This window comes from Pseudochaenichthys georgianus, chromosome 7 (assembly GCF_902827115.2).
Source record: "Pseudochaenichthys georgianus chromosome 7, fPseGeo1.2, whole genome shotgun sequence".
NCBI lineage: Eukaryota > Metazoa > Chordata > Actinopteri > Perciformes > Channichthyidae > Pseudochaenichthys > Pseudochaenichthys georgianus.
Window position 1 is genome coordinate 31,322,711 of NC_047509.1, and position 27,112 is coordinate 31,349,822.

Consider the following 27,112-nt stretch of genomic DNA (forward strand, 5'->3'; position numbering starts at 1 on the left):
GGACCATAAAAGGCATTTTTAGTCATGACACTCCCTCCGAGAGTCAGCAGTGCAGTGCTTGCAGAACTTAGTTTGTTATAAATGCACATCATATTGATATTTAAAACAAGTAGAGGTCCAGATATTTGTTGTTACTAATCTGCCACTGCCCTGCTGAATGTGACTTCATTAAAGTGTCTTAAATCAAAAAGGGACAATTCATTCACGGTGAGTTCAAACCAGAGAAGCAAACATGAAATCAAAGGTCAGAGATCAAAATTGCCATTTTCTTACCACACAAACCACTGTTGACGTGAAAAACCCTCACACACACACACACACACACACACACACACACACACACACACACACACACACACACACACACACACACACACACACACACACACACACACACACACACACACACACACACACACACACACACACACACACACACACACACACACACACACACACACACACACACACACACACACACACACACACACACACTAAATACACACTCTGCAGCTCTCAGGAGCAGACGCTCTCTTTATATCCTCAAATGCATACATTAAGATGGAGAGTACATCATGTTTTAGGAAAACAGGGTGGCGACATACTGACAAAAACACCAGTAAAATATTATGCAATCTAGTGTTATCTTTGGAAAACTAACAGATATATTGTTTTACTTTAGGATGTACATTAATCTTCATACACATTGTAGTATAGCGTTTTATTTTTTGAGATATCTTACTGGTGTTCATGTTATTGTGTCCACCTCTTGCAGAAGAATGCCTCTTGTGCTCCTGAGATGAGACCCACAGAACATAAAACACATTAATTGAATCTCTATATATATATTTACACAAATCCTTTCAAGTATATCAAGCATCCGAAACCAGCAAATAGCACGTCCAGCTGGCCAAAACATTTCATATCAAAATATAGTCCATTTAGACAAGGATTCTGAATACGTTTAATCACGCATGAATTGATTTTAATTACAGAATTTAATTTGTGTGACATACTGCAGCTCTTTCCCTAGTTTCAATTATACCCCCCCCCCCCCCCGTCATAAATATCTCTATGTACTAAAGAAAATACACAAAATAAAGTCAAACACAGGATTCAACCTTGAACATTCAAATGCGATCCAGCATCTGTAAAATCACACATTGTTCTCCGGCCAGATGGTGAGCCCTGGACTGGGCGTGTCCCAAAAATATACAAGAGTATGAATAATGCATTGGATATGAATTATTTAACAGTGTTTCTCTGGATGTGCACGCAGACTCACACATACATATTCACACATTGAGAGATGCAAACATGCACACACGCAGGTTTAGACCATTACAACGAGCCAGGGGTCCACATCTGCTGAATGCTCTCGGTGGTGTGTGTCCAGGATGTGTGAGGTTCATTGACAAAAACTACTATTCTACTCTATGTTGGCACCACATAAAAAACACAAGTTATATGCTAAGTTGTCCAAAATGTCCACATTTGGCACTCAAGACAGTCAACTCATCTCCGTCGTCTCTTCTGGGACATTCTAATAGACTTTCATGCTTTTTGCACAATGTTCCGTCCTGTGTGTATGCAGTGCAAAGTCTTACCCAGCTAAATGAGTGAGAGAATCCAGTGGGCAATACAGTCTGGCTCAACCTCATAAAAGTGTCTTTAGCAGCAAGCTGTCATTGGCAAAACTTGGCTGGAATATAACACTGGACGGCTTCGTATCGAGATAGTGAAGAAGAAGAAGGGGCCGACTTCTGAAAGACCTTCTGAAAAGTCCAGATCAAGCCACAAAGGTACGACAAATCTTCAAGGAGGCATCCCCTGCAGACCTAATGTTGGATATCAAGGGCAACAAAAAGTAAATGTAATGAATGAGTCAATTATTCCACATCCCGTTGATGAAAGTTCCTCACAGGAATTTTGTTCTGTGACGTGTCCAAGGGTTCGCGGTGAAGATTCAAAGCCGATGGTGTACCATGCCTCTCACTGGAGACTTCTCAGAAATGTCTGCTAGTTCTTTTATACATATTTGTTTTTACTGAAGGTTAAAACCTGTTGTAAAGTTTGAGAGTCTCATAAGAGAATGGACACAATGTTCTGGTTTAGTGATTGGTCTCAGTACCTTTTGTAGCAGGATGCCGATGACCCTGCAGAACAATGGAGAAAAAAGACAATAATGAGATGAAATAATGTTTTGTAAACCTCTTCCAGACTAAGTTGTTTGTGCATTTTTTTACATCTGAACAATGACCGGTAATTTGTATGTAAAAGTCACGATAGGTATCTTAGCAAGTCAAACTTCGGTAACACTTTCCGTAGCATAACTCTGCATTGAAAACCACCACATAAGGTAACGTGATTGCTACTCTTTTAATGTTTATTTTATTATCTTTTCTTTTTAATGACTGATTTTAAATGCCATTTTCTTAATGTCTTTTGTAAAGCACTTTGAATTGCCTTGTGTTGAAAGGTGCTATATAAATAAACTTGCCTTGCCTTGCCTTGCCTTGCCTTGCCTTGCTGCAACGCAAAACAAGGTGAACTATGCACAGAGATCTAATGCACTCTAGCCTGTGGGAGACACTTTATCATTTCTTATTAAAAAAAAAGACAATGATTCACTGTAATAAAGTCTGTTTGCGAGTTGTTTTGTAGACGTCAATTGCCTAACTGCACCTGTGTTGTTACATTACCGTCAGATCCAGCAAGCGCTTCCTCTTGTTTTTTAAATCAAAAATAAATTCAATTTAATAAACCATGAAACACTGAAGGAGCCAATTTGAAGCTGTTGAGGATACTATTATCTTTTTTTTACCCTCACGATGCAGGATGAGAAAACACAACATCAACACAGTAATAACCAGCCCAGCACCCCCTCTTTGTATTTTCAATTTTGTGCTAATTAAGAATTAAATGAAAGCCCAACATTACCATCTTGTGATTCTCTGCTTGTGCACTGTTGGAGATTATAAAACAAGCAGAACTGTATCTAATAAATGCATAAATTAATGACAAATATTATGAAGAGCTTCACTGAGGGAAGGTTGTACGCCATAAACACTCTTGAAGGTCATTAATTAAGACTTCAGCCACAAAACAGCTTTTTAAATCCAGCGGTGATGAGAGCATAAACAATTTTCTTCTTTGATATTCGTTTTTTGTCTCAACGCTGTTTCTTGGATTGCCAGTTGCAGTTGAAGTGCCAAATAGGGAGCTAGTGTTGCGCCCCTTTCTCTAGGATCCGAAATACATTTGCATAATGGACATATATCTGATTGACTAAAAGCCATGACTTAAACAGATGTATAAAACAAGCAATTCCACATATTGCAAGTCTGAAAATGGCTTTATTTGACTTTCATTATAGCAAATGTTATGAATGATTCTGCAAAAGGATTGGTCTATACCTGTATGTGTTACTGGGTGCCTTTCCACATGGAATACATTTCACCTCCAAAGAAATCCTGAAGCTAATGACTTAATCTAACCAATCTTTTAATCAAGAAATCCATTTGAATGATAATAGAACTGTCCATGAATATGTTATATGGATAAATCCATAAATGTTAATCCATAAATGATTCACGGTGACAGTGGACAAATGTGACACCCACTGCCCATATAAATCATTCAGACACTTAAATATGAGTTGGCAAATCCACACAGAATTGCACAAATTCCCAGGGCTGGCAAATAAATATTTATGATGCCCCCAATTCCCCCTTTCTCCCTGTCCTTGGTAATTGTGCGTGATTCATTTTGTTTTCTCGGTGGAAGAGGGAAAATCAATCTCAGAGTATTGGCTGGGAGACATATAGCATGCAGATTCCCAATGCCCGTGGTTTCGCAGAATATAAAAAGCTTAACAGATACTCAGTCAATGTTTTTGGGAGGGGAATTTAGTTTCATAATTAGATTTCCTTGTTTTTTAGAGAACAGATTGTTTGTGGAAGTTGCCAGAAGAGCGAGCCAGATTCTAGATTTCCTGCCGACTTTTAGTATTGACTTCTGCAGACACACACATCTTAGGACTTTGTTGGAATTGGCATATACAGTTGAAGAGGATTCTTAAAAGGCTCCTTCTTGTGGTTTTTGCTTTTGTGAAGAATGCAGTTCAAATCAGTTTTCTACCTTTGTCCTGAAAGAAGGCCTGGACACTTGAAGTAACCTCTCCCTTTGATGTTAGCACAGTGGGGCTTTTTACTTTCCATCCTTACGCAATTGAAAACGCTCAACAACCCCCTTTGATTTACTTTTTTTGGCTTTTCCATCATCAAAGTTACGACATCCTGAGAAACATGTCTTCTCCATTTCCTGGATGATCTTTATTTGAGCTTAGCAGTACTGCGATATACATAACATCAACACACACTAATGGCTGACTCATTCCAGGCCAGAGCTACACTGAACATTTATACTACTTGCAATTTAGGCATGGCTTCTGCAGTCTCCCTTAAGAGTCATTATTTCAGGGTTCTAGGCAATATTACAATCAAAAATGTCTTCGGTGGCTTGTATGTCAAAGTGAGGGTTATACACTTTTTATGCAAATGAAAGTACAGAATGGGAAAAAAGTACGTACTTGCCGTGTTCTCCACATCCTACGATGGCTCCTTGGGCAAAGGCTGCAAGAGAAAATTGCAAGGTCAGCATCGGAGGAACAGAGGGCCAGCCTTCACTAACATTTGTTAGCCTCAGCGTACTGGCCTTGGATGCAGAGCAGCATATGTCCGTTCAAAAGCATAGATGGCCTGTCTTCCAATTATATCTAAGGCGAGGCGATGGAAACTGAAGGTTATTTTGTTCCCTCCCCAGTTTTTATGACCTCTGAGGACGGCGCTTCTCTCCCCGACCAGAAAATACGAGCGAGTAATGGCCACCTCATCTTCCGCGTTAACGACTGAGAGACCTTTTCTTTTCTTCCTTCAACGCCATCACATGGACAGAACATTTTTATCCCATTAGCTGTAGGGCAGGGTGATACACAGTGTTCCACTTTGTTTCTCTGTGAACAATAACTTCTTGCCTCCTACATTCATCTGTAGAACACATGAAAACGCATTGTTTTCCCCCTGACCGGAGGAAGAGAAACAGCTCCCTTGCCTTCTTAATATTGGTGAATGAGCCACTTTTGTGTAGATAATGACTCGGCTAATCATAATCACGAAGCTAATGGTCTGTTTAGCCAATCAGTGGAGGTAAGGCGAGACGGCTGTCTGGGCTGCACATTGGCATTCCCAGCAGCCCCTGCTCTCTGTGCCAGGCTGTGTGCTGCATGCGAGCTGTACTTGGTATTAAGCCCCCCCCACCCCCCCCGGCCTGCCGTCCCCCGATCTGCCGCTCTGAAATTCAGTCCTTCTGAAGAGGCGCTGATCCATCTCACCTCTCCGGCAGCATGTCATCTAAATGCTAAGTACTTCCACTGCATCTTTAAATCAAAACAAGAAAAGAAATGAGTGCGGGGGGCCAGCGCTTGGAAGGGATAAAAGCCTATAAGGGCACAATGGAATGTGCCGAGCAAACTCTTAGCTTTTTGATTACATTCATTTTCAAGAGAGAGGAAATGTGGGAGAGGAGAAACTGGACGAGATGGAAGGCATATCAGGAACCCAGAGACCTTGTTATCCCTTCAAATGTACATGGGAAAATAAGTGAAAATAGATATTGATACACCCACCCCGAAGGTTTGTTCAAAGAAAATAGTATGTTGTTTGATTTCTCTCCAAAAGCCATCATGATCCACCTGATCTGCTCCCACAATAAGGCCCCCACCCCTCTTCTAGACTCCTGGGCTCAGTTGGTCTCTTTGCTATCGATCGGAGGGATTCTTGAAGTCGGAGCAGAGTGCTGAGGCGGCAGGAGCGGCCAGCACTATTAACTGCTCCTACTAATTAAAAGGGTAACAAGGTGAGTCCGGCCCGAGGGGGGAGCCGGGCGGAGACGGAGCCCACTGTTAGCCTGCCATGCACAACGGTGTTTACAAGACAGGAAACCAAGGACATTGAAGACATATTCATCTCCCGCTGGCACGAGGGATTGGGAGATCCACAGATAAAGGAGAGGGAGAGTGGAGCACACTAATAAGCGCTTGGCTAATTGCTCATGTTGCAGAGAAATTGAAACATGTGGACCTCGTCTGTGAGCTCGGGGTGCCTCGTTTCATCGCCCACTTGTAAACAATGAGCACTGTGCATGAATGATAACGTTTGCTCAGTTCAAATGAGGTGCGCAGCTTGGATCTTTGAGAGAGTGCCAGCAGAGATTGACAACAAATATTAAGGGATTCAATTAACTTCCTTCCTTATCATCAACACAGCATATTTTAGGATCAAAGTATTTTAAAGATACAGTAGCCTCAAATTACACAAATAAAAACCTCAGCCAAGGTAGCATTACACACGTCTGTGGGGCCGGGAGGGACAGCCACAGAGAGTACAGCATGTTTGCTCGTTGCTCAGGGGGAAATAAAGGAGAGATATTTAGTGAAATATAAATAAACATTGATTGATTGATTGATAGTGGTACTTTAAAATGCAAAACCCTCACCAGCAGCCCACCTATAGAGACAGGCATAGTTCCAGGACTGCAGTAACTACAAATCTCTCCCCCAGGTCTCTCCTAACAAGTGGGCTCCCGCGCGGGCCTTTGTTAGCTTCATCAACGCGAGGCTCGAGGTCCCGGTCATTACCAGCCACTGTTGTTATTAGGCTAACAAGCACAGCTCCGGCCTGCTGAAGACCTCATCAAAATGATGATGCTTTAGTGAAGTAAAAGAAAACACCCCACAGCACACAGTGACCCAGGGGGTAAGCATTCATGACCTGTGTGAAACTAAATATTTATAATTTATGTGTTTATAAAAAGAGCCAATGACCTTACCTTTGTAGCTCAAGTTAAATGAATGACTGTACTTATTTCAACCTTATTCATGATCTCTTTTCTAATAATAACAAGGGATTAGATTGCTGCCTAAAAAGGCTAGAGGTGATAGCTGTGTGAAACGGTATACATTGATAATATATCGGGATGTATGTAGTGCAGCTTTAAATATAAGACATGTATGATTTTTGTTCCGTTTAGGATGTTTTTGTTCCAGACTAACATTAGTTTGCAATCATGTCTGTGCAGTTTGAATATCAAAAAGCAGGCTCTTAAACAAACTACATTTGTCTGCAAATGTTATTGTTGCTGCTGCAGGATGATGCATGTTAAGTGCAGACTAAATCCAAAAAGCATAATTGAGCTTCCCTAAAAAACAACTTCACTTTGACAATAACAATGACAACTTGATGTTCATTGAACAACATAAATCAAACAAGTGGCAAAAATCTGCTTCTTGATTTTTGTACCAACAGAAAAGAATGGAAAAGATAATATGCCTAGAATGCAAAGAAACACTACCAATCAAATGTGAAAAAAAACAGTGGGATAGTTTGTAAAATGGTTAGCTGTAATGTAAAGTGTAAATGATTTGTGGCTAAAATGATACACAATCCCTGCTATTGTCATTTTAAATAAAACTGTTATCAGCCAAATGTCAATAAATATGCAAAATGTAATGCTCATTATGCAGAGCATATATGTATTATATGCATACAATTATATATAGCTTTATATCGCTGGATATATACTGTATGTTTTTAGGGTGACAGCGGCATCATAAATGGGACAAAAAGGCAGGTAGTGGCTGGCTGGATTGAAGGTAGCATGTTCGAATGTGTCCAATCCATTGACAGGCTTCCTGCATTATACAGGGTACAAAAACCCTGTGTTGAAACGTGGCCTATGGCTCTGACGATTTCACACCAGGCGAAGCTCTGGAGACGAGCATTGTGCGGGGTAAAACTCCATGGCAGTTCGAAGCCTGCCGATGACAGAACTTCAGAAAAGGGAGCGGGGGAAAGTGACAGCAGAAGGTACCGCGGGTACTGAGGGAAAAAAGGTGGAGGAAGGCAAGCTGAAGAAAAAAGTATTTTTGATAGATGATGGCAGGAAACAAAAAAATGTGTTTCTTCTTGTTCTTTATGTGCCGTGAATGAGCCCCAGAGGAAGACACTGTAAATGTAATCACTAGGCTCCATGCATGTAACACCTACTGTATGATAACACCAATGAAAACAGGGGAAGCTGGATTTTCCCTCTTTCCCAACATCTCTATCTTTCAATACATTTTCCGCATCAGTCCACAAGCTATCCCCCCAAGACGGATGATCGCGCGGCAGCATCTGACAAACACATGAGCCGAAACCAAATGAGTGCATCCCTCTTTTTTCAGCTTGATAAATAGAAGACCTTTAAATGAAACCGAGTGCATTTGCTTATCAGGCGTAACCTCTGTGTCATTCCGGGGTTTGCGTTTGGTTTGAACGTCAGTCATTTAATAAATGTACATCCAAAGGCGAAGCTACCATATGTTATCCCTGCGGAGCCGGAGAGAGGCTGTCACATGCGATATGACATGAGCACCGTCAGTGAGTGAAAGCCTGGAGGTGAGCCAGTTCAACATACACGCTGGACTTGTGCTCTTTTGTCTGATGTATCAGACAGAATGGTGGTGCATTCAAGTCATTACATTAAGAACGAACAAAAAATAGAATTCTCAGTTAATTGCAGATTTGCATCTCTCTTCTTGGCTTGAATTTCTTTTAACCTAACATTGATGAAATAGTCATTATAATGTAAGAATTGTACTTGCTGGTGCGCAGAATTAAATATTTTCATGAATGAAAGAGTCTGAAAGCCAGCAGAGCATTGAAGGACACTGTGCACAGCGAGCATATCTAATATTTGAAATTGCTCTGGCTTATTTTTTTCCAAATTCATGTTGGAGACGCAAACATTTCTCTGATTTTCAGCTCTAATTTCCTTGCTTATATTTTCCTGCTGTGTTTGAAACAAAACCATTGTAACACTTCCTTTAAATAACTGCCCATTTTTACCGTTTGAACTGTTCCATTCAAGAAATCCTATACTTTAGGTCTCTTGGTATTATGTTGTTCTCGTCTTAATGAATGCTGCTGATCACATTGTCAAATGAGAAGGATTCCACTATCATGGACCCCCTTCATCTAAAGATGGCATCCCAGTGAGAATATAAATGTAAAGAGGTTCAGAAGCCAGCTCTTCAGATACAAGAGCTGTAAGAACAAAAAGCAATTTACATAGCCTAACAACATACATTGTACTCATAAAAGATAAGAGCAAAATCACATACAGGCTAATGCAAATGTGAATTAGGCTGAAAGCCAGAAGGGCACTGAGGGACCTCTTGAGTAATATTGTCATTATATATTGTTAGCGGGATGAGCTGGTTGGATAATGTAGCTTTGGTGGAATTCTGTAAAAAAATGAAATCAGATTTTTTTTTTAAATGTACGACTGCAGGATTATTTTATCCACGATGGTAACAGGTTGTTTTGACCCTTAAATGGGCATTCAGATATCAATATTTGGGAAAAAGCTATTTTCTACATTACACCCAAATTACACTGTTATTATACAAATATTACACATTATTACACCCCTATTTCATAACCTTGTTACACCATTAATTCAACCATATTACACCCATATTATATCCATGTTACAACGTTGTAACACACATAAGAGACTGTTATTAGACACATGTTAAACCAATGTAACACAAATATTACATCGTTATTACACTATTGTATCCCTCAGGATACAGAAACCATTTAATGGTTAAGAGCTGTGGAGATGTAGCGATATTGTAAATGGGACACCCCCCACAAGCTATACGAAGCTTGAAAATAGGCACTTAGACACAAGACAGACAATGTACAATGTACTAACACATCATCAAATAACATTGACAAAATACCCTGAAAACTAAACATAACTAACCTTATAGTTAATGATCAAAACATGTATTTTGTACAACATTATGTGTGAAATGCTATTTACTGTCACAAAGGGGCCAAATATATTAGGGGGCCGTGCTGGCGCCAGTTATTTAATGAGAGGGGCACACGTAATGCGGGACGTTATCTTTGCCTCAAAATACAGCACAATCAGTGCTATTTTTTATAAGTGTGGGGTGGACCGAACATCCTTTAGGGGGTTCGTCGCCTCCTCTCGGGGGGTCCGGGGGGGAGATTTTTTTTTAAATAGTGAAGTTGAAAGCATCAATCTGATGCACTTTGAGAGCAACATTAACCCTACCTTAATAACACCTTAAAGCGGACAAAAGGCACTGGAGAACACTCATTAACACCCTTTAATGAAGCAAACTAATGCCTTAACTCACTCAAATAGTCGTTTACTTATTAAGGTGAAACGAATGTGCGTAGAGTTTTAAAGGATGCGGATAGTCTCACCTTGATTCTGGCGCATTGCTTATCGTTTTATAGATCTATTCTCATCCACCATCTTTGTTTGTGACGTAAAGAGTGTAAGAGTCACGTTTCTGAATCGGACACTGAGTGGATGCAGTCACAGCCAATCGGAGTCTGATTCAGAGGGTTGCCTGTCAGTTATTTTGTTAGGTGTACTGAAATGAGAGCCGGTATAATTCCACGCGCGAAAACAAAAACAAAATTGGAATACTTTATTTTAGTGTCTTAAAAGTAGACTGAGGTATGAAGGGTTAACGTTACAACTTGGGATAACTTTTAGTCATGTTCTGTATACATACTAACATATAGGGGTATATTTAGTGTGGTTACTCCATGTTTACTCGCTATAACATTAACGTTACATCACTCTTTTTCACTTCTTACTCAGTCAGCCAGAGTGCAGATATCACCATTAGATTCACAAACCTGAAACATCATCCATTTCTTGACTGCTGGTGATGACATTGTTGTCAGCTGCTGATACTGCTGCTGCTGCAGCTTGTTGCGCCTGCTTCAATGACAATAACTTTCTAATATCCATAACTGTATAGGCTATTAGCTTAAAACTCGTCAGGCACTAGGAAGGATCACTTCTTCTTCAGGGCAGGATACGCAGTACGCAGGCTAATGTCCCACAGTGGCTGCCTCTCTGGTGGACTCCGGTACTGCACATTACTCCCGAGACGTTTTAAAAAAAAAAAAATATATATATGTTTTTTTTTTTAAGTGAAACATCCGGGGCTTTTCAGAAAACATCCGGGGCTTGAGCCCAAGTAGCCACCCCCTAGCGCCGCCACTGGTTCTCACATCATATTTAGCAGCATATTAAAAAAGCTATATATACTTCTGTTTGGCAGATACAGTGCAGATACATCATTTACACTAATGATTCCAAGCCAACCAGAAACCGTCTTCTACGCTGTCCAACTGATCTATTGTTTTCAAGGACACATGTACACACCATAGACTGTATATATAAATGGACGTAGTGTCCGTGACATCACTCATAGGATTCTGCAGAGTTGCCGAGAAGCCCTTAGTAGGCGGAGTCGGGCCACTAACGGCTCGACTGTGACGTCAGAGTCTAATCCCGCCTGCTCCAAATAAGGGCAAAGAGGTGGAGCCGAGGCGGGACCTGCTGCCTCCGAACTGGAAGTAAACAGAGCTAGCTCAGGCTAAGAAGCTAAGCTAACATGAAATACATGCATTCCAAGTTACTGCTAACAGTGTAGTTCCCCTATATAAACGTTACATTCATAATCAAATGAGACAATCTGCAAGAGAATTAGCTATATTTTGTTATTCTTAATGCTTGTCATTCACACGTTAAAGGTGGGATAGGTAAGTTTGAGAAACCGGCTTGAGAATGCTCTTAACATCCCGTTAGCAATGAATATCTTAAGTGCTTTGACAAAAAATCCATAAAAAGTGTCATCTGTGGAAGCCGTAGTACTGTAAAAAGCACGACCAATCATTTTAGCCGGCCAGGCTAAAATAACTGGATGGCCTACCTACCTGTCAGCCTTCCATCTGTGCAAACTTATCTCGTGCCCTCATTGGTCATGTGCGCGTTCGTGTGTGTTGGAGGAGGGGCTCTGTAAGGAAGTGGCAGATTTTTTCCGGTTGTGTATTTTCAAATTCTAGCGCACTGGAGCTGGTTTCTCCAAAATTATCTACCCCACCTTTAAGAAAAGACGGACTCCACCCGGGCCTAACGGAGCCGCAGTGGGCTAGCTCCGGGACGCCGGCTGGAGCTAGCCCCCTGCGGCTCCGTTAGCTCCGGCGGCCACCACTGGGATAATTGGGTCCCCTATTAACATTTGCTCCCGTTTAGCATTATGGGCGTCATAGCCATAGACTACAAAAGTCTTACCCAAGGCTGAATCATAAACTAAAAAACTGTATATGTATGTATAAAGGGTTACGTCCTTAGCTGGCTAATAAGTAGCAAGCTAAGCTACCAAGCACACAAACACCTGCAAATGAGGTTAACATGTATAATCATATATCATATATATATCATTTTAGACTTCTTGGAAGTTCTGTTAGTACATTCAAGCACACAGCACAACATTTTAATTGTCTGGTATTTGTAACAATATTCCCTAAAAGGCACAATCACCACGAACACGGCTAAAGGGTCAAGTACAGTAACTACAACTAACTAACGTTGTAGCCTCTATGGTTGTAGCCTAGCAGAGTGGACACGTTGCTGTTAGCTGACAGTGAGGCATGTACATGTCCATCAAAGTGACCACGCCCTAATTTATGCAAAAGCTTTAAGGCTTAATATTAATCAAACAGATGAGTTGAGAAAAAATACAACCCCCAATCCATATTCATGAAGGGGGGATCTAACTATACAGAGAATATGGTTTTTGTAAACATGTTTATTTCTGCTGTAAAGTTGGGCATTTTAACATGGGGGTCTATGGAAATTGCTCCCTTCTGCAGCCTGCTCCTACTGGCCACTAGATGAACTGCAGTTTGAGACACTTCCGTATTAGCGTCCCGGCTCTTCCCCAGAGTTTGCCGATTGGTATACACACACGCACACACACACACACACACACACACACACACACACACACACACACACACACACACACACACACACACACACACACACACACACACACACACACACACACACACACACACACACACACACACACACACACACACACACACACACACACACACACACACACACACACACACACACACACACACACACACACACACACACTGCATAGCCTTTGAGGAGCGAGCTCATTAGAAGTCTGTCTCTGGTCAGATGGGTTGCCAGCGTGGCAGTGACCATGGCGACACAAGACTTGGCTGGTCTGCTTGTTTGTCGTAGACATTGAAGCCTTTATAATAGAGGTGCTAGCGAGAGTTACATAACCACACTGTGGAGCTTTCTCACCTCTTATGAAAGAGGTGAGAAACATTTCATAACTCCTTCATAATGGGACAGGAACATTTGTGTTGTCCTAAATCAACATTTTCTGTTTGTTTGGCCAGTCTGCTTCAAAATGTCTTTCTTTTTTAAACTTTTATATTGTATTCATTGTCTTAACATGTACTTTGCTCCAAACACAAAACTCATGTCAAATAGTACTCCCTTAATCAGATTTGCTTTTTGCTGGCTTCACATTTTCTTACCACTTTTTTCTACGTCTCAGAAAAGGTACTGCTTGAACCTCTTATTTGTTTGTACAAATCAAGATTTGTTGTCATATGGCATCCTTTCAAATGGCCTACACACACTGCTAGCTCTTCACCCTGGCTGATGCTTGAACAAAGAGCACATAGCTGGAGGAGGGCCTGCAGAGCAAAACAATAAATAAATGATGCAAGTCTTTCTGACCTACTGGGTCCGATGTGTGTATACATCTGTATCTGTGTTTTTTATTTCACAACTCTGCTCAAAAACTGTTCTGTTTCTTTCTCTCCAGGCCACACACTAGCTGAGCATTTGTTGTGTGGGAGTAGGAAGATTTATTTCCTGGCTGCAACTGTGTAGTGTTGTCTGAAGGATGGCGCGCAGTCTGAATATAATCAAATCAAGTGCTTACACTTTTGAAAATCAGCTCTCTCTAGATTGTGAAGTAACATTTGAAACCCAGAACATAATATTTGGTAGAAAACTCTGTTCTCTTCGCACTGTTGAAGCATTTCTATACACAGTTTACATTCGAGCCCACTACTTGATTAAGAAAGGCTGATAATAGAGCTCAGAAGTGCTCTCACCAAGCAGGGAGCAAGTGATGCAATGCAGCAGGCCTCTTGCTCGCCTGAATCACTTCAGGGGACATTACATTGACTTACATGCATTTCCTGGAGACTTATCCTAACCTTAACCATAACCAACACATGCCTGACCCTAACCCCAAACCTTAACATAACACACACACACACACACACACACACACACACACACACACACACACACACACACACACACACACACACACACACACACACACACACACACACACACACACACACACACACACACACACACACACACACACACACACACACACACACACACACACACACACACACACACACACACACACACACACACACACACACAACTGTGCTCTTGTGTAACCTACAAATTCAGATTCACACCCCCTCCTGTCAAGTGTATGAAACCAACCTCATAACACCCCGCCCCTCCCGAATTGAGCTTTCCACCTCGGAGAATATCATATGTAGACCTTTCAGCGGCTCACTAGTGAAGACAAATTGCCCGCTTGTTTGGGGGGGGGCCTCTAGATAGTGATTAATATTAATGGCTAGCTGGCATCCGAGAGCGGGTTGCATATGCAAACTCCATTAGCAGGTTAGGCTGGAGTGTGTGACCTGGCAGTGCCACCGTGAGCTGCACACACAGATGAGGGGGTTGGGCGGGGGGCGGCTTGTTGAAGTAGAGTTGCAGGTGGAAAAGGACTAGAGTGGGTTTATTTGTTTGGTGGAGTGAGATGAGGTAAATCTACTGGTCGGTGTTATTAAGACATTTTTATAATATTCTGCAAGCAAGCCACTACAGGCAAACACATCAATGTTTTGAATGCACTCGTCATTTTAGAGAGTTTAGGCTATTCCGCATTCATAACTTTGCACGACGAAACATTTTGAAAGCTGGAAATGTATACCTGGGATGTCTATATGATAATGTAAAAGTTTGATTGAGGTAACTTGAACCTCTATACACAATATATGAACAAAAAGCAGGTGTATCCATAGGCGTTTTTAAATATGAACGGTCTTCCTCCTCCATGTAAAAAAACAAGCTTATAGCTTGACTCACGTTCAGAGTTCTCTTCATCATTAGGTACTCAAATATTAGTTATATCTTCATAAGTGTTAGTGAGTGTTTTTTGCAATTGACATTAATCAATAGAATATCTTATATTCACCCAAAGTTAGCTTAAGATCTCTCATTTGCATATTTAAACATATACCTTCTTCAGCAAGCTTGTAAAACAAAAAGTATTTGTCTTAATTTAAGTAATCAACTTCATTTATCATTCATAGCCTGACTAAATGGCATTATTCTTTGCATTCAAATTGTCTAACTAATCGGTTAACACAATCCACCATTAGAAGAGAGAAAATAAAAACACATTATAGGGTTAGTGTTAGGGTTTGAACTTTACCTATTGGCCACTCTAGATATCTCCTAAATTCACGAAAAGTTGGCATTAGAGATTAGATTTGCATATTCAAACATGCCATTTCAGAAACCTTTTTCATGGTGATTTATACAGGTTATATCATACTCACCTGCAGTGTAATGCAACATGTATAATTGACATTCATTCCAGTTTTATTCCCATCTATATCTTTTACAGTAGGGTTTGTTAATATATTATTCATCACCTGATTTCTATGACATTTCTTTTCTTCAAAATTGGATAACTATATTTCACACAAGAAAGTAACACAAATATCCTGCTTTACGTTTTAGTTTCATGCTGTTTTAATGGGCATTATTCTCTTTCAGTAAAATTGTCTTTTTTTTTACCATTTAACGAAATCCACCATTATGTCAAACAACAGATTTTTATTATTACATATCTTGGATTTCATATAGTTTGATAGCCAGTGCTTTCAAGGCAATCAAGCACTATTTTGTTAAAGTTCCAGTTTCACAGTTAGCCATATATTATAATTGGGATTTCTTAACAGAGCCTCCTGACCAGAATGAGCCATTGACTCTTTAGTTCCTCGTTCATATTCATGTGTTTTTTTTTTTTAAATCATGCAGCTTGTGAAAGTTATACATATTTCTCACTTCCAGCGGGTGAAGTAGTGGGCAGATAAAGGTTAAAAGTAAGTCAGCAGCAAAAACTAATCATTAAGTGTGAGGCCAATTTTGCAACAATTGTTGGACGATCTCTACGACTTACACATTTTACTTACCATTCTCACAGAAAGTTGGCCGCAAAAAATAAAGTCTGTGATAATGGAAAAGAGGGGTTCATCACATTGCTGGAATGATGACTGTGCTTCATCAAAATCATGGAAATCTGATTTTTAGATTCCTGGTGTGCAAAGTTTGTGTTTATGGCCTGAGGGCGGCTCATGCTGTCTCTGAAATGCAAAGAGTTTCTCGTCTGAGGAGAAAAAACTGCACTTGGCAAATCTCATGGCAGCCTGTCTTTTACAGCCTGTCATTTTTATATTTCCTATTAACATTTTAGACGAGGTCACTAGAGGGGGTCAACAACAAAACGGAATCACCCTTAAAAAGGAGTGTGAATATTTAAAGCAAATGTAATGGAAACTAGTTGTTTTCAAGATGTATGAGTCAGCATTAAAAATCACCTATTTTGCTTTTTGGGGGTTTTCCCTTTCCTGTAGTGTGTTATAGGTTTGTGTGCATGTAAATCAGGGATGGGTAAATGGCGTCCCGGGGGCCCCACCTCCTCTTTTTGCGGCCCTCAGATTAATTTATAAACAACTTATTTAATAAAATAAAAAAATAAAAATTATAATAATACATTTGTATTTGTTTACTTGTAGTACTGATACCGTCCACTAGACTCCTTGTTACGTCGCGAGGGTCGCGAGCTGCGTACATGATTTCGTTCAGCAGCCAAATACCGCGAAATAATCTGTGACGCATTTGTGTGTATTGTGTTTGTTTCCTGGGGAAACACTCACAAGAAACACCGGCTGTTGTTATGCCTGCTGTGACGGTAAATTGCCGCTTGTAATTATGCCTTAACAAGCTTCAAAGTTGTATTTATCATCTGAATTTGGCTAAACAAGTTTAATATTCTAAAAACCAAGACTTTGTTTATTTGAAAAGATGAAAACAAACTGTCACGGACCCTGCCGTGTTATCTATGATTACGCTTTTCATTCATAATTTCAGCGGGAGGGAGGGGGAGAGGCGCTGAGGAACAGCAGAGTGCAGGTTGACACTGACAGGTGTCTGTTTTGACATTCCCCTTGTTCTGGTCAGCAGAGACAGGCTACAAGTGTCTTAGCTATCAAGTAAGTAAGACAACTAATGTCTGGGTAGTGTTCATGACTTCATGTTTTAGTCATCTTAATGGTTAATCTTAATGCACACACATTTTCCGTGCTTTCCAATAGTTTAAAATAGTTTTATTCCACTGTTAAATAACCTGTTCAATACAAACATGCCACTAAAAATTAAATAACATTTCTGTGAACTGATATTTGTTTAGTGAGCTTATTAGAGGATGTTCCCTGAAAGATTGTAAAATGTCAATGAACATGGGCAACTTGGATGGTGGTGGGGGCCACTAGGGGGGCCGCAGATTCACTTGGAACACACACACACAAATTCCATGTATTGTATGTCATTATTAACAAATGAAGAAAAGCATATAGTAATCATAGATAACACGGCAGGGTCCGTGACAGTTTGTTTTCATCTGATTTCAAATAAACAAAGTCTTGGTTTTTAGAATATTAAACTTGTTTCACCAAATTCAGATGACAACTTTGAAGCTTGTAAAGGCATAATTACAAGCGGTAACTTAACGTCACATCAGGCATAACAACTGCCGGTGTTTCTTGTGAGTGTTTACCCGGGAAACAAACACAATACACACAAACGCGTCACAGATTATTTTGCGGTATTTGGCTGCCGAACGAAATCATGTACGCAGCTCACGACGTAACTAGGAGTCTAGTGGACGGTATCAGTACTACAAGTACAACAATGTCTTTAATTAATTACGTTGTTTATAAATTAATCTGAGGGCCACAAAAAGAGGCCGCCATTTGCCCATCCCTGCACTGGAAGATACATACAGTATAAAACCATGGCTGGAAATGCTGTTTAAGAATGTACAAGCTAATCTTTTCATCTCTCTTCTTACACTAAATAATATGTTCAGATGTTTTCAAAGTCTGAACTTCTTTTAACTTGATGTCTACAGTTTCATTTTTTCCAGCTGAACTTTCAAAAATATATACTTTTTAATTGATTTTATACCTCTGAATTAGCTTGGGAAAGACAAGGTTTTAACATGAGTAGGCAACATCCTTGTTTTCATTTGATCAACGTCTCATTGTCAGTTTGGAGCTTTAGGTTGTGAGCATTAATTAAGCTGCCAGTCAATAACTGATTTTAATTAGGATATGTGTATGTTTAGTTACATTGCAATTATTGAAAGCTTAAGTTAAACCACAACATTGTAATTTGTTCATTAGTAACTCACCTCATGAAACCTTGAATTATGGTAAAAAGCATTCTTGCCTGGAAGATAAAAACATAGAACAGTCTTGATGAATTTAATTAAGCAGGGGTCAGAATATCAACAGCACAAGAATGATCATTTTGTGGGTAAGAATTTGTTTCAATAGATGTTATAAGCCATAATTTAGTACTGGATTTATATTTGATAATAAGCTATTGCATCCTATGTTTAATTGATATTAGCAGTATAATATATTATATTAGATGCATGGTCTGCTACTATCAGGTACATTTTGTTCGTTTATTTCAGCGTCAAACTCAACCTACGTCAATCCTACTCGCAGCTGCATGAATAATGAGTGCAGCCACTATCAGCTTTTACAGGCGCATATTGTCACACAGAGTGCTCCTATATAATATGATTATGAACATGTGAAGGAACATTTTCTCACAATTAAAACTCCCTGTATGCTCAGACACTTGCACAGAGGTTGGCCAGTGTCTGAGATTCAGCCCGGCCCTCTATCCCGATCCCTCTCTTCTCGCCACGCTGAAGCCTGATCAATACATTTTATAGATTTCTCATTTTCATTTATCTTCTACAATGTGCTTTCCTCCCATTTCAGGTTTTACAACAAAATACCTTTGGATCCCTGCTCTCTTCTGCTGCCAAATCCTCCCTATCCCTCCTTCTCCAGCATCACTTCTGCATTAAAAAACTCTCCCCTACAACAGCTAATTAAGAATATGTATCGGAACACGTCATCTGCATTTGTTTTTGTTAATGTATGTACAAACCTACCAACCTAAGCGTGCTGTCAGGGAAGATTAAAGCACGATGGGGAATGCGTGCATGAAATGTGACGCAGCTGCCCAGGGCTGCTGTGCGGAGGAGAGCAGGGGAGCGGGATGAGAGAGATCAGCAAGTGAGGAGGATGAAAGAGAGAGAAAATCAAGAGATCCAGTCACTGCTTGACCTTTGGACTTGTGTACCTGACGATGAGGACAGCAGTCTCTCCTGCTCGCTCCGTCCTGTCATCTCTTGCTGACATCAACATGCTGTATTGTGCTGTTTCACTCGCCCTGTCTCTGCAAATTACATCCCTCAACGGACAAGAGTTTAGACCGGTATCGGAAAAGGCTGGCGACTGCTGAACGGAAACATACTGTATACATACAAATACTAGTGAAGCCAGTTAAAGGAGCAATGAGTAGTGCCCAGCCACCTGCTCCAAAGAAATAGAGGACCGCTGTACTACTGGGTCCATACAATCTAAATGTTCCATAAAATGTAAATAAAATATGCTAGATACTAACAATAGGGCAAGAATAGAAAATAATTTGACAGAACTGGTTTTTATATCATTGCTATCTTATCGATGAATTGTGTCTCCGGCCTATAGTGAACATTAGCAAGCAGGTAGTCCGTTTGTTGGACTAAATCCAAAGTGGAGTAAATGACATGCAACTTCTTCTGGTCCATCGTGTGGCTAGGTGTCAGAATTTAGTCCAAAAATCTGACAATATGTGTCAAGCTGTACACAGAATAAGGATACAGTATATTATTGACAACCTGTCAGGGAAGCTGCTGCTCACTATTTCCTCTTGAGGAAACGTGGCATTTCAAGACAGGATGGATCGGGGCTAGCTAGTTAGCATGCTCATTACAGTAGCTCCCCTTTTAAACAACAATGAGACATAGTTTATTACTGTCTAAAAGTACAATTTGTAATGTGTAAAATCGTACACATTGCACTTTTAAGGGATAAGGCCAGTAGAACTGTAAAGATATATTATATTTATGTTTAGCGGACATTGCAAACGTATGTCAGATAATTGGAGGATGATGGTCACCTAGGCCCTTTCTCACTTCTCTTATTTTTCATTTCCTCGCTCCTCTGTCTCACCGGAAGTTGATTTGTCTGCGCCATCTTGAGTAGCGTCCCAATGGCCTTATTTTTGCCGGAGGAGCGAAGAGCGATAATGGAGGAGCTATAATGGAGGAACCACTAGACCATCCTTCAATGAAATCCTCAGACACTCGCCCCGCCCCCTTACTGTGTATCGCTCACTGATTGGACGATGCAGTGCATGCACTGATCTGATGCTTCTTGACATGAGAGCAGTTTTCCAGCGGAGTGAAGAAAATACATGAACCTCACGGGAGTCACTCCTCAGTTTATACCGTGTTTTGTTTCAATTAATGTATCATTTAGTTACAAATATGTGATATATCTGAACAACAAAGTGATCAAAAATCATTTTATTCATTTATTGGAAACATTTTCATGATCGCTTTTTTCGTTTTACATTTTCATTTATTGTCATTTCCATTCAGTCAGTCATTAAGTGCTATTAAAATGTTAATGTGCTACATATCCAAACAAACAAACAAAGTGTGCAATCCAATTAATGTTAATCTAACTGGGTTTTGATAGATATCTCTTTTTCTTCTCTCAATTATTTTATTTATTTTGTGCACTCAATCAATATTAATCCAACTAATGTTCGTTTATACATTTTAAGAATAGCGTCTATCTTTTTAGAGAATGAGTTCTTATTTTATTTATTGGGGTCTACAACAGATGATACAAATGTTTGTGTCAGTAAATGTGTACTAACAGAGGCAGTGACACTAACACTAACAGTGTGTGGAAATAACGGGGACAGAGCTGCTGTCAGACGATCAGCTGTGCAGCGTCATCACAAACGGACGTCGCTTCACGTGACGCTCCGGAGGAAAGGACGTCCCATTGCTCTTAAAACAAATTTCCCTGCTTCTCGTGGTTTCCTTGCGTCTCTCCATGCTTCCCTGGTGGGAGGGACTAGTCACAGGGAAACGGCGCAGGTGAGGGACGCAAGGAATCCATTTAACCGAAGTAAGAAGGACCCCTAGTGAGAAAACTAGCCTGCAGAGAACATAATGTTTCATGATGTCACATTCATCCTATTTTTTCTCACGGGTTTCGAACACTCATAATGATTCTTTCTTTATAATGGCACAAAAGACAAACAGATCATGTTATTCTTGACTTCACTGGCTTTGTGCTCATTGTGAATGGTGTAAGAGTTAATCACAGAGCGAAGCCTCAGTCAGCACTGCAGCATTGGCAGCTCTGAGGCAATGAGTGCATGTTGCATTGTGAGAGGAGAGGAGCCCACACACAGAGGACCAGATGACACCATATTGAAGGCTTTAAATATGTAACATGTTTTGTATTCATTTAAATCTCTCACAAAGTCAGGGAGAGGTCATGGGCTATTTTTGTTCTCAGCACGACACTGATACCTCAAACGTTTGAGCAAATTATTGAATGATCATTAATTCATATTTGAAACAACAATTTGTCAGTGTTAGCATTAAAGTACGTTTCAAGTAAAACATCTGATAATTGCCCACCCACGTTAGTTTTGTTGGGTGAATAAACATGGAATCAAAGGGGACAAGCAGCTGAACTTCTTCCTTTTGGTTAAACTGCTCAAGCATGTTGCCTAGCTTGTTACTTGTGCCAAGAAGCTACTGTTTTGGGTTTATTTGTCTACAGAATCAAAGGTCGGATATAATCATGTTTCGCTTTTGTTAGAATTGCTAGATAATACATTTGGCCTTTTCAGAGGTCTGCATTCTCTGAATACCCTTCAAGTTGTTTATATGATCCCCAATAGCAATAGCTAGGGATCAAGCTGTATTTGATGTGACTTGGCTAAAAGAGGTTCTGCAAGGAAAGCTTTCAAATGATTTATTTTTAGTTTGGGATGAGATAATGCAATTTGCCTCCACCAATAAAGTTATGTTTTCTGTTTGGTTTGTTGATTCGTATGTTTGTTAGGATAACGGAACAAAAACGACAGGTATTTCTTGTTTCTTGGTGGATAGGTTAAACATGAGCCAATAATAAACCCATCACATTTTTTAAAAAGAAAAATCAAAAGCCAAGGTATACCCAAATTACTTTTCAACAATGTGAAGGGCATTTGCGGAGGTCCATTAGTGTTAGGGGACCTTTTAATTCCTAGAAAGAGGTAGTTAATTTGGCCTAGTATTCAGGGTTACTTGGTAAAACATATTTCATGATATAGAAGCTAAAAACGAAGTTGAAGTTTGGAAACCAGAATGGTTTGGTATGGATTTTGTCAACCATATATTGGTAGCGCAGAGCTCCTTAGCAGCTTTTCTGCAGAGCAAAAACAGTAAATGGTTGGTTAAACCTTAAAGCGTATTTTCATAACACTTTGTAGTACTGAGGAAGTTATACCCAGAAGTTTGGTTGCCCTTAGTTTGAACCAATGGGATGTCGTACGGTTAATTTGTGGATTTAATTAGTAGTATTGTAGTAGTGAACCTTTAGGGAGACATTTGTACACTTTGAGATCCAGTATTGAGGCGGTCCTTGAAACCTTCTGTCTCTAGCCTTTGCTTCACACTCACTCAGCTTACAGGGGGGGGGGGGGGGGGTTACCCGTGCTGAACCGCCGACGTGATGCTGTTAAGTGCATATGGCCTATATTAATGTCATGTCTTGTACATTACCGTGACAGTCTTGATGCGCCCGCTGCCTCTGGTGCAGGTCCAGCCGGAGCGGTTGAACAGGAGGCTGCAGACCTCCCCCTCCAGGCAGGGGGCCATCTCACACCACTGACGGCTCCGCACGATCCGTGCTGAGAGGGCGAGAGACAAGAGGGCAAATTAGACCGACAGATTCACAGATCCAGAGAGAGACTTCCAAATGTCAACATTTTCTGGCACATACAACAAAACTGTCCATTTTATGCTCACCAGACAGAAAAGCATCTTCATATGTTGGGATCGACAAGCCTGTAGACTTTTAATTAGGCTCTTGTTTAACCACTGTGTCGGAATTGCCTGTAGTTGTAACCTTTACAGACCAGCTGGCGGTCCATAAATTACTCTCTCATAATGCTAGTTTCACTGCAGCTGCACAGAAAGATCGTGTTTTTTTGTTCTTGACATTTTACTTCCATTTTCAGTTCAGGTGATTCTATGTAAAAGGTTTTAGGTTAAAAGTAAGATGAAGCATTTTACATGATAATGCTAGATTTTATTTCATTAAGCAGCAAAGAATATTTGTTTGCCATGCTCCACCAAATAGATTACCTGCATGGTTTTCGAGTCGTTGGATGCTGCCTTTCACCATCAAGGCCACTTATATTGTGCAGTAAGTCAAAAGAATCCTGAGCATCTCTCCTCTTGAAGCTTGTAAGGTCAATAGAGTTACATAGCAGGAATAGCAAAGGTGCAGGTCCATTGTTGGTTAGCAACAACGGCTGTAAAAGTCAGAGACACCTTACAAGGAATGGGTTTTAAGTTGTTTTCTTTTCAGTTTTTCTGTTATTGTTATTGCAATGAATTCGTACAGACGATTGCATGAAATGTTAATTTTGTTGCTAATGATCTCATGTATTTCTATTTCCAATGTTATATGAATTATACATTTACAAAAGTATTGGATTCAATAAAAACATTTATTAGATATAAATTACGTACTTTTTAAGAAAAGTAAATGTCAGGGTCAGTAAGGAGAAGAGGAAATGAGAAAGAATCAAAACTCCTTCATTGGATGCATAATGGAGATGTTAAAGTTAACTCACCATTAATGGCGATATAGTGACTGAACTCCTTAAGAAGAGATTACACATGGCTATAGGTGTTACGAGTATCAATAATAAAAGTCTGTACTAAAGTTAAGTTTCATTGTCCTTCCAAAACCCACGACACACAACAGGAGCCAGAAATACAATAAACTACACCCATGTGACAATTACCGAAAATGTTCAATTACCAATGTTTGAATTTTAAGATTTAGATATGAACATCTACAGAGCCCGGCAGGTGTCAACATCTCCGCCAAAATAAAATGAGTTTTTTAAAGTGTATTCCTAATAATTTGTTGCTGTCAAATCAAACAAAAATAACAGTCTTTAATCCTGTATTCTGTTGATTCTAGTGTGCAAATTATTATGGCATGATTCATTTATAGTTCTACTGTATATGTAGATTAGAAAGGTAGATCACAGATTTGAAAGGCAATAAAAAGCCAACAATTTTCAGATTACTAAAATTTGTGTCTGCTGGAGGAATCCGGGTGGCAGAGTGAATGCCAGAGCTGCTCATTCTCCCTCTGCAGAGTCTGCAGTCTGTCTGCATGACATTGAATTAGCATTCGCCTGTAGTCGATACTGATAAGCTCTGATTGTTCTTTACACAGTGTGCTAAAGCAACACTGAAAGGTTATCAGCTCTCTGCGGACCTGGCCCGGGCCACTGCTCCTGCCTCCCCGTGATTCCCCCAGGGGCAGGCAGCACATTGTGGAACCACGCAACACGTCGGAAAATTGAAAGAGAGGAACTACAAGTTGTTGAAAGTCCACAGGAGAGCTGAGAGGAAGAAGTAGGGAGGTGTAGAAAGGGAGGTATATGACATTTTTGCTGAGAGGTATTTCTGGTCCAAGCCTTGTTAACAGTCTGAAATTGGTCTTCGGAGTGTCATACCCCGACTGCTGCTCTGCAATAAAGATCTGTCTTCATGTGGTATTTATCGAGACACCTTTATACACAACATCACAATTACCGCTCTGTGGACATAAAGCCATTCTCTCAGCAAATAATAGATATTGTTGACACATCGCAACAGGAGCAGTGTTTTCTTCCCCTCACAGTGAGGCAGCAGGAGACAACGCAGTGGAACAAACACTACAGGAATCTATCATGTTACTGAACAAAGAAAGCTTAAGAAAATCCCCAATCTGAGACAGAATGGTATTTTTGACTTCACCCTGAGCAGAGGTTCCTTGGTGAGCTAGAGCAAATCTAAAGTGGCCATGGGCGCAGCACCCCCTAGCCTGCCGCTAGGGGGTGCTGCAGCGCCCTCAGCACCCCCTAGCGGCAGGCAGGGGGTGCGGAGCTCCCCTGTCTGAATTATTATTTGACGGTTATTGCTGCTCCCGCTGTGCATAATCTGTGTAATATGTAGCCAATAAATTCGACATTGTTGTTAAAATAATATTTTGGGCCTGCCCCGAATGTTTTTTGAGGACAATTCTACCTCAATAATATAATACATTAACCGTGTTTTACATGAACCTCATCATGACACTCGAGAGGACGGCAGGGCTGTAATTTCCCGTGTTCAGTGAATGCAACAGAGGCAAGACACCAGACCAATCAGAGAGTTGCATGGAAATAAAAGTGTGCTTGTGTCATTCAAACCCTCTGTTGCGGCTTTCACACCAGCGCTTTTCAGTTTCTAGCTCCGAGCGGGTTTCCCTTTTCAGCTCCCGCTCTGTGCACACCGCCCACTGGCGCCCCAGAGCTGCCCTTGCTGCGTCATGACGTCACCGTTTACATCGCTGATTTGCCCCCCAACGGCAGCTCACAACAACAACTGCGTCGGGTCGATGATCGTGTTGCTTTTAATCACACGAAGCCAGAATAAATTGAATAACGACTTCTCCAACCTTATACTTTTCTCCAGAGTGCCGTGGTTCATTGTTTATTAATGTGTTTCTGCGGCATTTACCGACCGCTGCAGTGCTGCTCTTCCACAGGAGTGTATTCTCCCGTTAGCTCCCGGTTAGCTCACACTGCAGCGGCCGCTCTAAAGTATTCACTGTCCGACTCACACAAGCAGCTGATGCATATCCCCAGTTCCCCTTAGCCTAAGTGAATGTGTGTCAGTCTGAATTGACACTGTTTGGTATCACAACGCTGTAATGAAAGTTTCTCTGGTATAAAACGGGTGATGTTAGCATAGCAACCGAAGCTAAACTGACTACTTGCATCCGATAGCTGCAATAATACAAAACAACACGTCTGCCTCTCTCCACAATGATCGATAACAGCGAACGGATGGTAAAAGTAAGGCACAAATAAACAGAATCACACGAAGCCTGGTTAGTGTTGCCTGACTTTATAAAGTGTGTTTATAGGCACTACTGCTTGTAGGCAGGCATAACAGTCGACCCATGGGAGGTGGGTTTAGTTTCCTGCACGCCTCGACGTAAGAGAGACGTAAGCGACGTCACCTCTTAGCTCCAAAGCTCTTGCCTCTGGACCGACAATTTTTTGGAGCTGGAAATGAAGCGGATTCCGGAGCTAAGAGCCGGCGCAGCTCCGGTGTGAACTGGAAAACCCAGCGCTTTTCAGGCTCTAGCTCCGAGCCGGAGCTGAAAAGGCGCTGGTGTGAAAGGGGCATGTGTGTGTGTGTGTGTGTGTGTGTGTGTGTGTGTGTGTGTGTGTGTGTGTGTGTGTGTGTGTGTGTGTGTGTGTGTGTGTGTGTGTGTGTGTGTGTGCGCGCGCGGACATAGCGTATTTAGTGTGTGTGAGAGAGGGAGAGAGGGACCGGTGCCAGCAGCAGGGACCGTGTTGTTAGCATCTGGTTAGCTAGCTGCACTAACGGACATACGGAGCTGTTGCTGTTGGTTCCACAACAAGCTGGAGGAGAGCTCTCCTCTCAGACTGAGAGACTCAGGTGAGCTAAAGGACTCTCTGAGTGTTTAGATAGTTAACTTTAGTCTAAGTTATCTCAGTGGGT

General features: G+C 40.8%; 1 protein-coding gene across 4 annotated transcripts in view; it reads right to left on the bottom strand.

The window, feature by feature from the left end:
* Window positions 1-959: 959 nt before the first annotated feature.
* The window catches only part of tafa5l (TAFA chemokine like family member 5, like), a 60,395-nt gene continuing 34,242 nt past the window's right edge, over window positions 960-27,112 (bottom strand). Inside the window, exons 3-6 of one of the 4 annotated variants that reach the window (XM_034086380.2) lie at window positions 23,093-23,220; window positions 4,596-4,634; window positions 2,132-2,156; window positions 960-1,838 (exon numbers count right to left, since the gene is read on the bottom strand). In XM_034086380.2, the coding sequence (XP_033942271.1) occupies window positions 4,611-4,634; window positions 23,093-23,220 (152 nt within the window). In that variant the 3' untranslated portion in view covers window positions 960-1,838; window positions 2,132-2,156; window positions 4,596-4,610. Of the gene's footprint in view, window positions 2,157-4,591; window positions 4,635-23,092; window positions 23,221-27,112 lie in introns of all 4 variants that reach the window. The other 3 variants (XM_034086378.2, XM_034086379.2, XM_034086377.2) reach the window with 3 other exon arrangements.